The sequence below is a fragment of the Peromyscus maniculatus genome, chromosome 1 (assembly GCF_049852395.1).
Source record: "Peromyscus maniculatus bairdii isolate BWxNUB_F1_BW_parent chromosome 1, HU_Pman_BW_mat_3.1, whole genome shotgun sequence".
Classification (NCBI taxonomy): Eukaryota; Metazoa; Chordata; class Mammalia; order Rodentia; family Cricetidae; genus Peromyscus; species Peromyscus maniculatus.
The window spans coordinates 23,878,138-23,893,598 of NC_134852.1; the positions used below are offsets into that span (position 1 = coordinate 23,878,138).

The following is a 15,461-nucleotide window of genomic DNA, read 5'->3' on the forward strand; positions in this document are numbered from 1 at the left end:
AGAAAAGGATCTGGTATACAAGAGGAAGTATCATCAAGGACGATTATCATTAATAGTCCTGGAAGTTACTGTGCACACTGCAGGAGAAGAAAATCAATCATCAGTATGACACATCTACAAAAGTGAGCTATCTTCAAGATATACTGGTGCAATAATGGTACAAACTTTGTGGGAGAAGTCAACAACTTTTAATTGAATTTAAATCCAACTCCATCAGATAAAACCCATAACTAACACTGATAATAAGCCCAATCCTTCAACAAAAGAATGACAAATGAAAATGTAATACATACATACAATTCTACTCAGCTGCAGAGAAAAATGAAGTCATGAAAATTTTCAGATAACTGGGTGAAACTAAAAAGTATTATAATGAGAGAGGTAACCCAGACATGGAAAACAAATGCTAAATGTTCCTCCTTCTTTGTGCTTCCTGTCTACACATTTGCAGATATGCATTCATAACCTGGAATAACTACAGAACTAAGAAAGAAAACCTGGAGCAATTAATGAAAAAGCTCGAGATACAGGAATAGCATACAGGTGCTACAAAGGGAGAAATAGAAGAAATTCAGGGACTTGAACTGATATGGGTACAGAGAGAATACAGAGTGACAGAGAGGAAGGAGAGATAAATACTACCAAGGATGTTTGGAGAGACACAGGGAAGTTTATTATCTCATATTTATCTAAAGTCATATATAATATGCATGTATTAACATGTATTTTAAAGATGTTATGAAATTTATAATGATAATACTCCCTCCAAGTGCCATGGACTGTAAGGGAAAACTCTAGCACCATGCATGAGAAACTCCCTCTCTAGTTGTTCACGGTACTCCAAGCAACCTTCAAAACAATACCAAGTATTATTGCCCTTGATTGATTGGCACACAGAACTTAGATTACAACTCTGTTGCCAAACTGCAATACACTTTAGACACAGAATTCGTAGGAATTGAACTGAAATTGACCTGGAACCTCTTATTTGACAAGTGGCTTTCATAAAGTGAAAAGCTTCCGAGGGAGAAGAGCAATCACTCGGCTTATCCAGGTGTGATATCTGTGAACCACAACAATAACTTGACTAGCAAGATATCCATGATGATGCAAAAGTGGAGCTTTCATCTTTGGGTTTTCAAGGGTTGACTAATCGAACTTAAGGCACACTCAACTAGTGGGAAGCCATGTCTGGCACTGTACACATAGACAACCACTTTGACCTGGAACCACATAGATCTAAGAGGTGAACCTGCTACTACAAGTACCAGAATCCAGTATAGTTTCTATCTGTTTTCTTAATACCTATCTCTTACACACAGATAAATATAATTCTTACCCTCATCAAAAAAAGCTTCTGGGGCTGGAGAGATGGCTCAGAGGTTAAGAACACTGGCTGTTCTTCCAGAGGTCCTGAGTTCAATTCCCAGCACTCACATGGTGGCTCACAACCATCTCTAATGAGATCTGGCTCCCTCTTCTGGCCTGCAGGGGTATATGCAGGCAGAACACTGTATACATAATAAATAAATAAATAAATCTTTTTTTTTAAAAAAAAAAAGCTTCTGTTTGCAACATATGGAGACTATTACAAAGTCCCACAACTGGTAAAAATGCAAAGAATAATTGACTGCAAGGTGCCCAACCACAACTGATGAATCTGCAATGAGTTCATTTAATTGAAAGGTTGGAAAAAACACAGAAGAGGGGACAGAAATCCCCCAGCAGCTAAGGATCCTAATTGATGGGACATATACCCTAGACATGACAGGAAAATACACCTATGAACTCTCAAAAGTATATGTAGTCAAATATGCTATCATAATCACAACAGTTGGTATAGAAATAAGGGCAGGATAAATTTTACATGGTCTTACCTCTAGGTGAGGTCAAAGGCTGCTAAAAGAGAATCATCTGCCTCAGTAGGGAAATCCCATATTGGTTTCCCAATCACAAGTGCTCCACTCAGAGTACATTCACATACAAAGAGAACTAACTGGACTCAGTAGGTTATATGTACATGTGATCATATACATATAAACCATATAAATATACATATACATAAACTGAAAAGTGAAGAAGAAATCATAAATACAGGAAGGGAATGGGGCACTGGAGGGGGAGAGTGAAGGTGGGAGCCATATAGCACAATTAAGGGCTTGAGTTTCTCAAAAATAAGCACTACTTTAAAAAAAAACTTTCATGTGGTAACATTTTGTATGACCTCTGTAACTTTTATGCACATTTGAAACCATTCTGAAAGCTGAATTGTATTAGAAAACATTTTAAATTAAACCTCATTTTTATGTCCTAGTACTTGTTATTGAGTTTCTGGTTTGGGACCATGAATATTGCAGAATCATCTCTGAATGTGTTTACAATTGCTTAACACAAAAACCTTTGACTGGTTACTACATCATTTCTTCCTGTAAGTAGCTGTATTTACAAGGAACTGTGGAGTATTAATAATTTCTTTGCCTACACTATAAAGATTACCTCTCAACATTTGCCAGAAGCTGAAAATCTGGCTAAAGCTGTATCCTAATAGCATCCATAAAGAGCTCTTTGCCATGTCAGACTACCTTTGGTTTGAAGGGATACCTTTCCCTACTATAGAGTATGAAAAAGAAATAATGGAAAAATCTTGTGATAAGTTTGTGTTCAGAGATGAAGACACATTCATACTGACTTACCCTAAATCAGGTAAGAACCGTTAGTGAGAATGATCCTGAAGTGTATGAGGAAGCATAAGGCTTTGATCCTCATTCATTTGGGTGATTAGTGGCATGCTCTCTATTATATCTGATGTTGAAAATGTTTTGTGGGCATGGATTGCTGTTTTTGAGTGCATTTCACTCAGAGAAAGAACACCAGCCTTTTCTGTGTGGGGAGAGGCTCATCTAGGCCATGTGAGCAATATCAGTTGATCCTAAGGGAGACTCTGGCATTGTTCTGTCTCTGTGTGGAGGAGAATGGAAGGGAGAAATGAGGGAAATAAACAGAAGAAATAGCACCAAGGTATGAAGGCATGGATGTAAGAAGATGAGGAGGAGAGGACAATGTCAGGTAGAAGAATTACTATGGACCTTGTCCAAGGAGTGAAAACACTCTCAAAACTCAAGGAACCAAAAAGAAGCAGCATGGGCTTTGGGGAGGGTTGTTTGCTGGGTGGCAGAAGCACTGAACATAGGTAAGTTTTAGGTTGCTGACATTGACAGTGAAAGAACATGGAAAAGCCAAGGGCAGTGGACTCCATGAAGAAGATTCATACATTGATCCAGAGAAGAAAGCTAGAGAAATACCCAAGGACAAGTAAACTTAAATGCAAGTGTGTGTGGAAAATTGACAGAAGGGGATTTATTCACCTAATGAGAAGCAGTACTCATAGACATACTGCAGCATGGAAGCATATCAATTGCTTTGCATTAAAAGAAAGGAGCTAGTCTCAAGGACAGAGTCCACAACTACATCCCTGTGAAGTATCTGGGAAAGTCAAACTCACAGCACCAGAAAGTAGAATAATGATGGCCCAGGACTTGAGGGAACTTTCAGGTGGAGTTAATTGAGTAGAATCTCACTTTCTGCATGTGAAGCACTGGCAATGTGCTAGATGAATATAATTTGTACTTAGAGCATATGTGGACATTGTGAACACCACAGGTCTGTGTGCTTGAAAACAGATACACTGTAAATTGTACAGGTGTACAATTTCCTACTTGAGGCTTTTTAACAAGTTCTGTTGAAATGAATGACCATTACTTTTCCTTCTTCAGGAAGTAACTGGATGAAGGAGATTGTCTGCTTGATTCAGAGCAAGGGGGATCCCACTTGGGTCCAATCTGTGCCTATCTGGGACCGCTCACTCTCGATAGAGAGTCAAAGGGGATATCAAAAATTAATCAATAAGGAAGGACCACGCCTCATCAACTCCCACCTTCCCTTCCATTTTTTCCCCGAATCTTTCTTCAGTTCCAAGGCCAAGGTCAGTATCCAGTAGTTGAGAAATCTTTGACCAAATGTTTTTTGAACTTCATCAACCTTGGTGGGACCTGGAGCTCTTGAAATGCACTCAAATTGTGTAGGCTGTGGGTGAGAACATGAGATTCACATGCACTAAGTGATGCAGATGTGTCTCCTCCTCAGACTACATCAGAGTACCAGAATGTCAAGTACCACACATTGATCCTTAGCAGATATATGAAAGAATGTGAAATATCAACTAGAGCATTCAGGAACTACACATATAGGTCAAGTAGTGGGCAAACTCTAGTGTACAGTGGACATTACTGTTTTGCTATCATCAAAGTCAATTAGCTAATTGTGATTCTGCATATATGTATGGATATATGTATTCCATGATCAGTGTTTGAATCACCCCAGGCAGGTTTGCTCATAGAAGAAGCAGCCTGACCAGGCATCAGTACTCTAATCATGGAGATTGTTCAGCAGTCATGGCCCATTTGTACCCACTGTGTGTTGTTGTATCTAGCTGTCCATTGAGATCAGTAGCCACAGGAATCCCCAACACCAATGATAGAGGATTTTCAGAGGGGAACAGAGATATGCAGGTTCTGACCTATCATAGTTTGTAGTTTGTAAGAAAGCTTTCTGGAAGTTTCTGCACCATGGAACTTAAAAATATTTTATACTTAAAATACAAAGACAAATGTAGAACTATTATCTCTCTTGATAATATCACAATGAAGTTGTGACATTATATATGTGTGTGTGTGTGTGTGTGTGTGTGTGTGTGTGTGTGTGTGTTTTATGTGGATTTGGCAAACTCTTGGCTAGACAAATTGAAGTCTAAAAAGTTGAATTCTAGAATAATGTTACACAGATCATTGGTACAAAATATGAATTTCCTTTTATTAAATTATTGTTTATATTTAATTAGTTTCTTTTATTGTTTGTGATCATAACATAAATACATACATCATCCCCCTTCTTCCTCTCTCCAAGGTTTACTCCATTCTGTCTTTCAAATTTGCAGTCTTTTTTCATTAATTGTTGTTATATCTATATATGTATCTACTTATTTCTCAATATTTAAATGCAACCTGCGATATATATAAAATGTTAGTTCTTTGTATATTTTCAGGGCTGAGCATTTGGAATTGCATAACCAATTGTTATGCTTTTCCCAGGGAAAGTCTATTTCTCTGACTCTCTGCATTTCTGAGTTGCCTGTAAGTCTTTGTGTCCACTATTGGGCAATGACACACTGGCCTTGAGATTTGCACCATGGTTCTTTGGAAAGTTATATTTGGTAGTTATGGTTGTGGACAACAATTAGGTTTGCATATTGCAAATGTATTTAGCACAGTACTCATCTCTGAGTATATAAGATGTTCTTTCACAATGGATGGATGGTTTTTCACACTGTAAGACATTGATCTTTATAAATATAGGATCAGCCATGGATTTTTGTTATACTTGTTTTGTTTTTTAAAGTCTTAGTGACCTGAGTAATTGTGCAGTTACATGTTTGTAAATGAAATAAATTTATAATAGAGGATTCTCACTATAGATATTTGCATTTATGTAAAGTTTTGTCCAAATAAAAATAAAGTTTTTAGAAACCTCATGGTGATTTGACTGACATTTCATATATATTGTGCAAGTTAAAAGGTTTGGAATGGCTATGTTGACCGTCATGTACATGTTTTTCTATTTAAGATAATCTATGTCATCAGAAATCCCAGAGATGTTCTTGTGTCTGGTTATTTTTTCTGGAGTAAGACAAAATTTGTTAAGATTCCAGAGTCACTGACAACTTATTTTGAATGGTTCATCAAAGGAAATGGTGAGTGTCCTGTTAAATATAGGACTTGGGGGAGGCTCAGAGACATTTTAATGACAAAGTGAGATATAGCTCAGGTTGGTCTTGAATTCTATATAGCCAGGGACAATGTTGAAGCTCTGTTCCTCAGGAATCCACTTCTTGAGTTCTAGGACTAAAGGACCTACTACCATGTTCCATCAATTTAATGTTGGCACTCACTCTCAAGATCATGTATTTTATTTAACTTGGTTACATCCCTAGCCTTTAGCATATTCTGTAGTCTTCACTTGGCTACATCTGATCTCTCTGTATTCAACTAATATGTGGTTCCAAGTCTCATCACCATTTTGAACCTAATTGTGAAGTCTTTCTGTTTTCACATGCCACTACACAACAGACACAGACACAGCTTGCCCATAACACAGCATCCCAACAAGGTTTGCAGTATCTGCTCTTTCCAGTACTAAGGTAGGTGTAATAATTTGTGGTATTGAATAAGAAATTCCTCAAATAGACCTTGACATTTAAACACCTGTTTCCCACTTGATGGCACTGTTTCAGAAGATTCATGAGGCACAACCTTGCAGGAGGTACATCACTGAGTGTGGGCTTTGAGAGGTTCTAAATTCTTTTTTTAATTAAATTAATTCATGTATTCTGTATCCTGACCAGTTTCCCCTCCCTCCTTCCCTCCAATCCCCTCCACGCACCACTTTCCCCACCCCACACCCTAATCCACTCCTCCTCTGTTTCTGTTTAGAAAGGGGCAGGCCTCAGCATGGGTGTCAACAAAGCATGGCATATCAAGTTCAGGTAGAGCTAAACTCCTTGTATTTAGGCTGGACAAGGTAAACCACTATGAGGAATAGGTTCCTAAAAGTCAACCAAAGAAACAGGGATGTGCCCTGCTTTCTTCACTAGGAGTTCTACAAGCAGATCAAGCTAAACAAATGTCACACATGTGTAGAGGCCCTAGGTTGGTTCCATGCAAGCTCCCTAGCTGTGAGTCCAGAGACTGTGAGCTCCTATGAGCCCATGTCATTTGTTTCTGTGGGTACCCTTGTGATGACCATGAGCCACCTGGCTCATCCAATCTTTCCTCTGTCTCTTCAACAGGATTTCCTGAGCTAATCCCAGTGAGTCTCTCTATCTGGTTCCTTCAGTCACTTGCGGAAGGCTCTCTGATGACAATGTGGATAGTTACCAACCTGATTACAGGAAATGGTCAGTTCAGACTACCTATCCACTATTGCTAATAGTCTTAGCTTGAGTCATCCTTGTAGATTCATGGGAGTTCTCTTATCAGGTTTTTATCTGACCCCAAACGCCCACCATCAAGATGTTTCTTTCATTACTCTCCCATTCCAACCATGTCCCCAACCCAATCTATCATGTTCCCATCCCAGTCAACCCAGGAGATCTCTTCTATTTTCCCTTCCCAGGGACATCAGTACATCACCATACACTTTGGGCTCTCCTTGTTACCTAGTCTTTATGGAGCTGTGGATTGTAGCATGGTTATCATTTACTTTACAGCTATTATCCACTCTTGAGTGAGTACATACCATGTCTGTTTTTCTGTGTCTGGGATACCTACTCAGGATGATTTTTTTTTCTGGTTCCTCCAGTTGCCTTCAAAATTCCCGATGTTATTGATTTTAACAGTTGAATAATGCTCCATTGTGGAAATTTACCACATTTTCTTTGTCCAATGTGTGGCTGAGGAGCCCCTAGGTTGTTTCAATGCTCTGGCTATTGTGAAAAACCCTGTCATGAACATAGTTGAATAAATGTTCTCATGGAAAGATTGAGCATCCTTTGGGTATATGCCCAAGAATGGTGTAGCTGGGTCTTGAGGTAGATTGATTCTCAGTTTTCTGAGAAACCTCCATATTGATTTCCAAAGTGGCTTGTACAAGTTTGCAATACCACTAGCAGTGGAGGAGTGCTCCCCTAGATCCACATCAAAAAGTTAAGTTCTTAAGTCACTTCCAGATGCTTGCCTCTGCTTTCTGGATGTAGTTGAGGAGATGACATAACAGCTTCCTGCTGCTATAGCCCTGCCTGCCACTTGTTGTCATTGTCTCTTTTCTCCCATCATTTATTCTTAACCCTCTAGAATAATAAGCCAAAATTAAGCTGTCTCTGCTTACTTAAGTTGCCTTTGTTCATGATATTTTAACACAGCAGCAGAAAAATAACGAATGTGCATGTTCCTACCACACAACTCAGTGGTGGTTTCTCTTAGTCTTTTTTTTTACTGGCTTCCCATACATTATCCTGACTGTTTACTGTTTTGTTAAGACACATCTTAACAAATATTGTAAGTCCTATTTTCTTTATTGTCACAAAAGTATTTTCATAGGCATGGATTCTTAACACTTTGCATATAGTTTAACTTTTATTGAGTCATAATAATTATATATAACAACATGTTTCATTATGACATTTCATACATGTATGCAGGTAATTTTGATCACATTAATGGCCCACTATTCTCTTCTGTTGTTTCCACTTTTGTTGATCTTTTTCCTCTTCCCAATTAACTCTGCTTTCTACTTCCATGTCCCTTTTCTGCATGATTCTGTTTATGACGCAGTGAAGTCCATTGGGGTTGCTTAATGGACCACAGGGAAGCAGTCATTTATAGGAACATGGGTTTCTCACTAGTAGCTCCTATATTGAAAAAAATACATCTCCCTCCACCAGCTACCACTAACTGCCTATAGACTGTGGAAGGAATGGGATGTCATGAGTCCTGTCCCCTAATTACACTTGACTGCTCATAAATCCAGAGGAAAGTGGTGGATACTTGGGAGTACTTTCTCTTCCCTTGATAGAGTATTTTAGGGCCCAGTCTTATGCAGGTCTTGTGCAGTAATCCCAGATACTAAGAGTTAAAATGTCCTATGGTCATATCATATCTAGAAGACAATATTCCACAGCATTCTACTACATATTTTAGCATTTGTATCATTTCCATACCTTCGTCCTCTGTGTTTCTAAAGGCTACATGGGAGGGCATCTAGATCATATCATTTGGTGAGCACTGAAAAGGACACTTATTCTCAGCATTTTGGCCAACTTTGAGTCTCCAAAACTACTACTGCACTACGAGAAGAATCTTTTTTAACCCAGCTAACAGTAGTGATATATAAGGAGAAACATAGCTATTTAGAAGAGAATTTGATGTGCATATCAAGTACATTTAGCAGAACAACAGTGATAGCTTCAACACTATTACTGAAGCACAGGGAAGGAGTCATTTAAAGGAACATGGGTTTCTCACCAGTAGCTCCTATACTGAAAAAAATACCTCTCTCTCCACCAGCAACCACTAACTGCCTATACACCATAAAAGGATTAGGACCTATGCCCTCCCCAGCATAGATATTCAACCACATTGACTATACCACATTTGAACTCTTCTCAATCAGAAAATGATTGGTTACCCTGATACCACAATTCCCATTATTATACTAGTTAGTGGACATATCTTGTAAGGCTGTTTAAAGTACAGATCACAGTGTACACAGCTGAATATGACTGTTGAAAAGAGTCTCCTACTATCAGACTGCACAACAATTTCTGGCACTATGGGAGCTATTACACAGGAAGGCATATTTCAGGCCATTCCCAGCTTGCTTTCTTTATATACTGTGATAAGAATATGAGGATGTGTTTAGAAATAGGGTCTTACTAGCTAGTTTTAGGGAGCACTGACAACAGTGACAATTTCCTATTTTATTTGATTCCTCAGTCCTTACTAGGCAACAAATCCAAGGGAGTTATCCCAACACTAGCAATGGAGTTTTCACTTAGTAACCAATGACTCCTGGAAGCGGTATTGTACCTTGACTTATATGTTTTAATGAGCTTAAAACTAATGAGTTTCCATAAGGCATTTTCATATATTCTTGGTTTTGGTTTTGGTTTTGGGGGTTTTCAGTTTCGATGGTTGGTTGGTTGGTTGGTTGATTGATTTTGGTTTTTTGAGGCGGGGTTTCTCTGTGTAGATGTGCACCATTCCTGGAACTCACTTTGTAGCCCAGACTGGCCTTGAATTCATAGAGATCCACCTGCCTCTGCCTCTCAAGTGCTGGAATAAAAGGAGTGTGCAACCACTGCCCAGTGGTTTCGGTTAATTTTACCCCTCATCTTCTCATGCCATCTTCACATTAACCTACTCAGTCTCATGTTCCCTCCATTCACATTCATACCAGAGGTATTCTGGAATTTCTCTCTCTTTAAAGTCTCTTTTTTTCATGTTTCACTCCTAATGCCCCATTTCCAGTTTCTTATACTTAATATACACTTCAAGTTAAACACACTAAGAATTTGTCTAGGGTCTTTATATGAGACAGCACATGCAATGGTTGTCTATCTGTGCTGGAGTTACCTCATTAGGTATATTTTCCAGTTCCATGTATTTTACTGAAAATTACATAATTCCTTATGTATAGCTGAGTGAAACTTAATTGTATATACACATTATAATTTCATTATCTACTTTTCAGTTGATGGCATGTAGAGTGAACCTGTTTCCTAGCTATTGTGAGTGGAGTTGCAATGAACACAGATGTTCAAATACCTGTATAGTTGTACCTAAGTTTTATATAGCATATTTATATATAGTTTATAGTATATAGTAGATTATACCTAAATAGTTTCAGTATATTCCTAAGAATTGATAGCTGGGTCATATGGATGTTTTCTTTTCAACTTTATAGTAAACTGAAAACAGTATTTTCAGTAAGGGTTGGGTCAGTTTGTACTCCCAAAAGTATTTCTCTTTCCCCACATTTTCTTCTTTAAAGTTAAAAAAACTACATTTTATTATAAAGAAACTTGTAAATAAGTAAAAACAATATAAATCCGAATTAATGAGACTCTAAGCCTATAAACTTAATGAATATAAATTGTATATAAAATACAGTTAGATTTGATACTCAAAAGAGAAGCTACTAAGACTCAGATTAAATGTTTCACTTTCAATATCACTTATATTGCATTCAATTTTCCATCATCAAAACCAAAAATCCATGACAAATTTATAACTAGAACACAGTAGCCTTGTATTCTCTTTCAACACTCACATCCATTATCTGCATTTACTCCTTTCTCACCCCCTTATATTTGGATTTTCTTCTCTTTGCCCACACTTCAAACATTTGTTGTCATCTGACTTCTTTCTCTACCTTCTTTTCTTTTCTTTCTTTTTTTAAAATAGGGTTTCTCTGTGTAACTTTGTAGCATCATTTCTTTTCTTCACAATAGCCATTCAGACTGGGGTAAGATAAACTCTCTAATTAGTTTTATTTGCATATTCCTGACAGCTAATGATGTTGAATATTTAAAATGTTAAAAATGCACACAAGGCATGGTTTTTCTCTTTTGGTAACACTGTTGAGTTCCAGGGCCCAAGTTTTGCTCCAGGAATATTTTCATAATGTTGAGGGTTTGTTTTTGTTTAGTTTTGATTTCTTCATAGATACTATATATACATTGTCTGAGAGCAAGTAGCTGACAAAGATTTTCTTCAATTTTGGCGGTTGTATATTCACATGATTAATGATTTCCTTTGGTTGATAGAAGCCTTTTAATTTCATGAGGTCCCATTTGTTTATCTGCCATATTTTCTGAGTGAAATGAGTATTATTTAGAAAGTCCTTGGCTGTGGTTTCATTTCAAAGTGTACTTCCAATCTTTTTCTCTACCAGCTTCACAGTTAAGGATCTGCTGTTGAGGTTCTTGATCCATTTGGAATTGTGGTGAATGTGTGTGTGTGTGTGTGTGTGTGTGTGTGTGTGTGTATGTGTATGTGTGTGTGTTAAGAAAGATTAAGATATAAATAAACTCTTCTACACATAGTATTCCTGTAAGCAAATTGGTTGCAAATCTGTGCATTTGGGCATTGGTTTCAGCTCTAATGTTGTGAGTAAATTTGTTGCAACAACTCTGGGGAAATGTGTCCTGACTACTTTGGGGTCAGGCAACACCTTGAGCTACTTAGGACAGCTCTGATGGCTGAAGCTGCAAGAAGACAGTTCAGCACTGGAGGGCAAAGTATCTGGATACATCAAGGTACTCAGAACAACAGCTCTGTCCTAAAGGCATCCAAGATACCTGGCCTGTTTAGCATAGCTCTGATAGCTGAAACTGCAAGGAGACAGTTTAGCCCTGGAGGAAAAGTTATCCCAGACACCTCAAAGCTGCTCAGAAAAACAGCTCTGTCCTGAACGTGTCCAGGACACCTGGAGCTGTCTAGCACAGCTCTGACAGCAGGAACTGCAAAGAAGCAGCCAAACCCTGCAATACAATTTTTTTCTGACTTCTTGGGAAAGCCAAACCTGGAACCAATTCAGCAGGGATACATATTCTGACTGTTTGGGAAAGTCAAAGTATACCTGGTGTGATGTGGGATGGACTCCCCACAGGATATATTGATCCTTCTCCTCTCCTGAAGAGCCACTACAGCTGAGCTTTGCTCAGCCCCCACTTAAGGAGGCAGAGCCCTGCATTTCCAGCCTAAGATGTTGCTTCTTTTGTTTGACTCTGCAAAAAAGGAAACTCCTGCAGAAATGTAGCAATCTCTTCCAGCTCTGGAGAAAACTGTTACTCTTCAGCTCTCTCTCTTGCTCTGTCCACTGAGGGACTTCTCAGCAAAGATCTTTGGTTCAGCTCCTCCTTTCTCTACTCTTTCAGCTCTCCCTTGTTGTGTCCACTGTGGGGATGTCTCAGCAAGGATCTTCTCTGTGCCAGTGAATGAAGATCTTTACTCCCAAAACTCTTTTGAGAAAGAGATTTATTTTGGAAGGAGGAGTCTAGGAGAATAGCTATTTCTTCCAGGGTTGAGAAAAAAGTCTTTTTCCTAAATGACTAGAAAGGGTTGTTTACACAGAATGTCTTCGGGGTAGAATCAATCAGGGTTAGGTTTGAATTTCTTTAGCCAGCTTCTTTTCCCAACCAATCCAGTCTTCAAAGCACTGTTTACTAAAGATCTTGTCTTTATTCCAATGAATATTTTTGATATTTTGTCAAAAATCAGTTGCCTGGCCATCCCATCACCAGAGTAGGCCAGTCCTGGCTGTCTCTCGACTACTGCCAGCAGTCTTTTGTGGGGTATCTTTGTGGATTTCTGTGGGCCTCTTTAGCTCTTTGTTTCTTCGTTTTCTCATGTGGTCTTCATTTGCCATGGTCTCCTAAACACCCTAATAGCTGGGCCAGAAACCCCATGCAAGGACTGAGGAATCTGGATGCAGACATCCACAGCTAGGCCCCGGGTGGAGTGCTGGGAGACTAATTAGTGAGAAAGAGGAGGGTTTATATGAGCAAGAATTGTTGAAACCAAGGTTGGATAAAAGCACAGGGACAAATTGCCAAACAAGTGGAAACACATGAACTATGAACCAAAGGCTGAGGGGCCCCCAACTGGATCAGGCCTTCTGAATAGGTGAGACAGTTGATTGGCTTGATCTGTTTGGGAGGCATCTAGTCAGTGGTACCAGGTCCTGGGCATGAGTTAGCTGTTTGAACCCTGGGACTTATGCAGGGATGCTTGGCTCAATCTGGGAAGAGGGGGCTGGACCTGCCTGGACTGAGTCTATCAGGTCGATCCCAGTCCTCGGGGGAGACCTTGATCTGGAGGAGGTAGGAATGGGGGGTGGGCTGGGGGGAAGGGGCAGGAAGGGAGAGAACAAGGGAATCTGTGGCTATTATGTAGAACTGAATATTATTGTAAAATAAAATTAAAAAAAAAATCAGTTGCCTGTAGTCATGTGAACTTATGTCTTGGTTTTGTATTCCATTAATCTACATGTCTGTTTTATATCAGCACAGTGTTCTTTTTAATACTCTATCGCTATAGTATAACTTGAAACAGGGTACTGTTTTTTCAAAGATTGGTTTGATTATCTGGGGGAGGTTGTGCTTTCATATGAATTTGTAATTGAATTTGTTCTTTGCAAATTTCATACCTTGTATAAAATATTTCCTGATTATTGAAACACTTCACCCTTTCTAATCACCCTCTGATCTGTACTAATCCTCATTCCTTACAGTTCTCTTTGAAAAGTTTGTCTTTTTATTTGTGACCCAATTAGTTTGGTCATGATGAGGATCATCTGTGGGACTGAGGGTTTTGTACTACCATTTGAAACCTAGTTGGTACAGCACTGGGACACAACTGAAGACACTGACTTCCCAACACCCACAATCCTTCAGTATCCAGGACTTCAGCAGAGAGCAGTAGTGTTCCATGAGTGTCCTCCCCACCAATCATGCATCATCGATAGGCCAGTCTTGTGCAGAAACATTGCAAGCAGCCTCAGTACCATGGAGATCATGCTACTTTTGCTGTGTCATGCCCATATGTCAGCATTTTACAGTTCTTCTGTTTCTCTTTCCACCTTCTATGTTCTTTCCACTCCCTCTTCTGCAGAGGTCCTTAAGACTTAGAGGTAATTGCATAATGTTCCATTTAGGAGTGAGCATCCAAACATTCTATATGAATTTTAAATTTTTTCTTATTTTTGTGTATATTGACTCTAAATTCATGATTGAGATTGTGTCGAATATGGACATTGCAATTGGTAGGTTGGTCATTTAGATACCATTAATACTTCTAGGTACATTTTCCATGTCCTAATATCTACATCAGTTTCTGTCTTTAGTGTGATGAGGTTTTCCTTAAAGAGAACTATAAATACTTGGTGCATTCATTACTTTTCTATTGCTGTGATAAAATATCATTTAACTAGGAAACATATTGAAGGAATGGCTTCTTTGGAACTTAATGTTCTAGAGAGGTAAGAGTCCATCATCACTATGACAGGAAGCATGACACCAGAAGGAAAGGCATGGCAGTGTAGTAGCACCTGAGATCCCACACCTCAATCCACAAAAAGGAAGCATAGAAAAGTTGAAATGGTGCCACTCTTTTGAAAACTTAAATCCTATCCAGTGACATATTTCCTCCAGCAAGTTCACACCTCCTAGTCCTCCCAAAACATCAAGCAAAGGGAAATAAGTATTCAAATGCCTAAAAGTTAGAGGGGACATACTTTTCAAGCCAGCACTCTTGATTAGATTTATTCTGATGTATTTTCTTGAGGCAATAGTGAACAGACTTATTCCTATGATTTAGTTCTCAGTTTATTTGTCATTGGTATATAGGAAAAGTTTTGATGTTTGTATGACAATTTTGTACCCAGTCACTTTTATAAAAAGCCTTTATGATATCTAAATGTTTCATGGTAAACACTTTCAGCTCTCTTATTGATAGAATTGGATCATCTGAAAATATAAGTACTTTGACTTCTTCTTTTCTTATTTTTATCCCTTTTGTTTGTGACTTTTGTTTTTTTCTTCTAACATAGACCTTAGTGTTACATTGAAAAAGAATGGAGGAAGTATATATGCTTGTATTCTTTCAGGTTTTATAAGGAATGCATTGAATTTCCCCCTTCTTAGTGGAACATTAGCTATATTTTCTAACATAAGGTAAATATTATTTTGAAATATATTTCTTCAATTCCGAATTCTTCAGGACTTTAGTCCTGAAGATTATGAAATTTATAAAAAAAAAATCTGTGTCTACACAGATTCCAGTGTGTTTCCTGTTCTTCAGTCCATTTATGCTATTTAATTTACATTTATTGATATCTGTATATCTAAC

The 15,461-nt window shown here is 38.4% G+C and overlaps 1 protein-coding gene across 2 annotated transcripts in view; it reads left to right on the forward strand.

Moving 5' to 3' along the window:
- Positions 1–2,513: 2,513 nt before the first annotated feature.
- The window catches only part of LOC102920703 (sulfotransferase 2A2-like), a 39,101-nt gene continuing 26,153 nt past the window's right edge, over positions 2,514–15,461 (forward strand). Inside the window, exons 1-4 of one of the 2 annotated variants that reach the window (XM_076571888.1) lie at positions 2,514–2,703; positions 3,774–3,982; positions 5,680–5,806; positions 6,902–7,009. In XM_076571888.1, coding sequence (XP_076428003.1) covers positions 2,571–2,703; positions 3,774–3,982; positions 5,680–5,806; positions 6,902–7,009 — 577 coding nt within the window. In that variant the 5' untranslated portion in view covers positions 2,514–2,570. The remainder of the gene's footprint in view (positions 2,704–3,773; positions 3,983–5,679; positions 5,807–6,901; positions 7,010–15,461) is intronic. The other variant, XM_042265542.2, reaches the window with a different exon arrangement.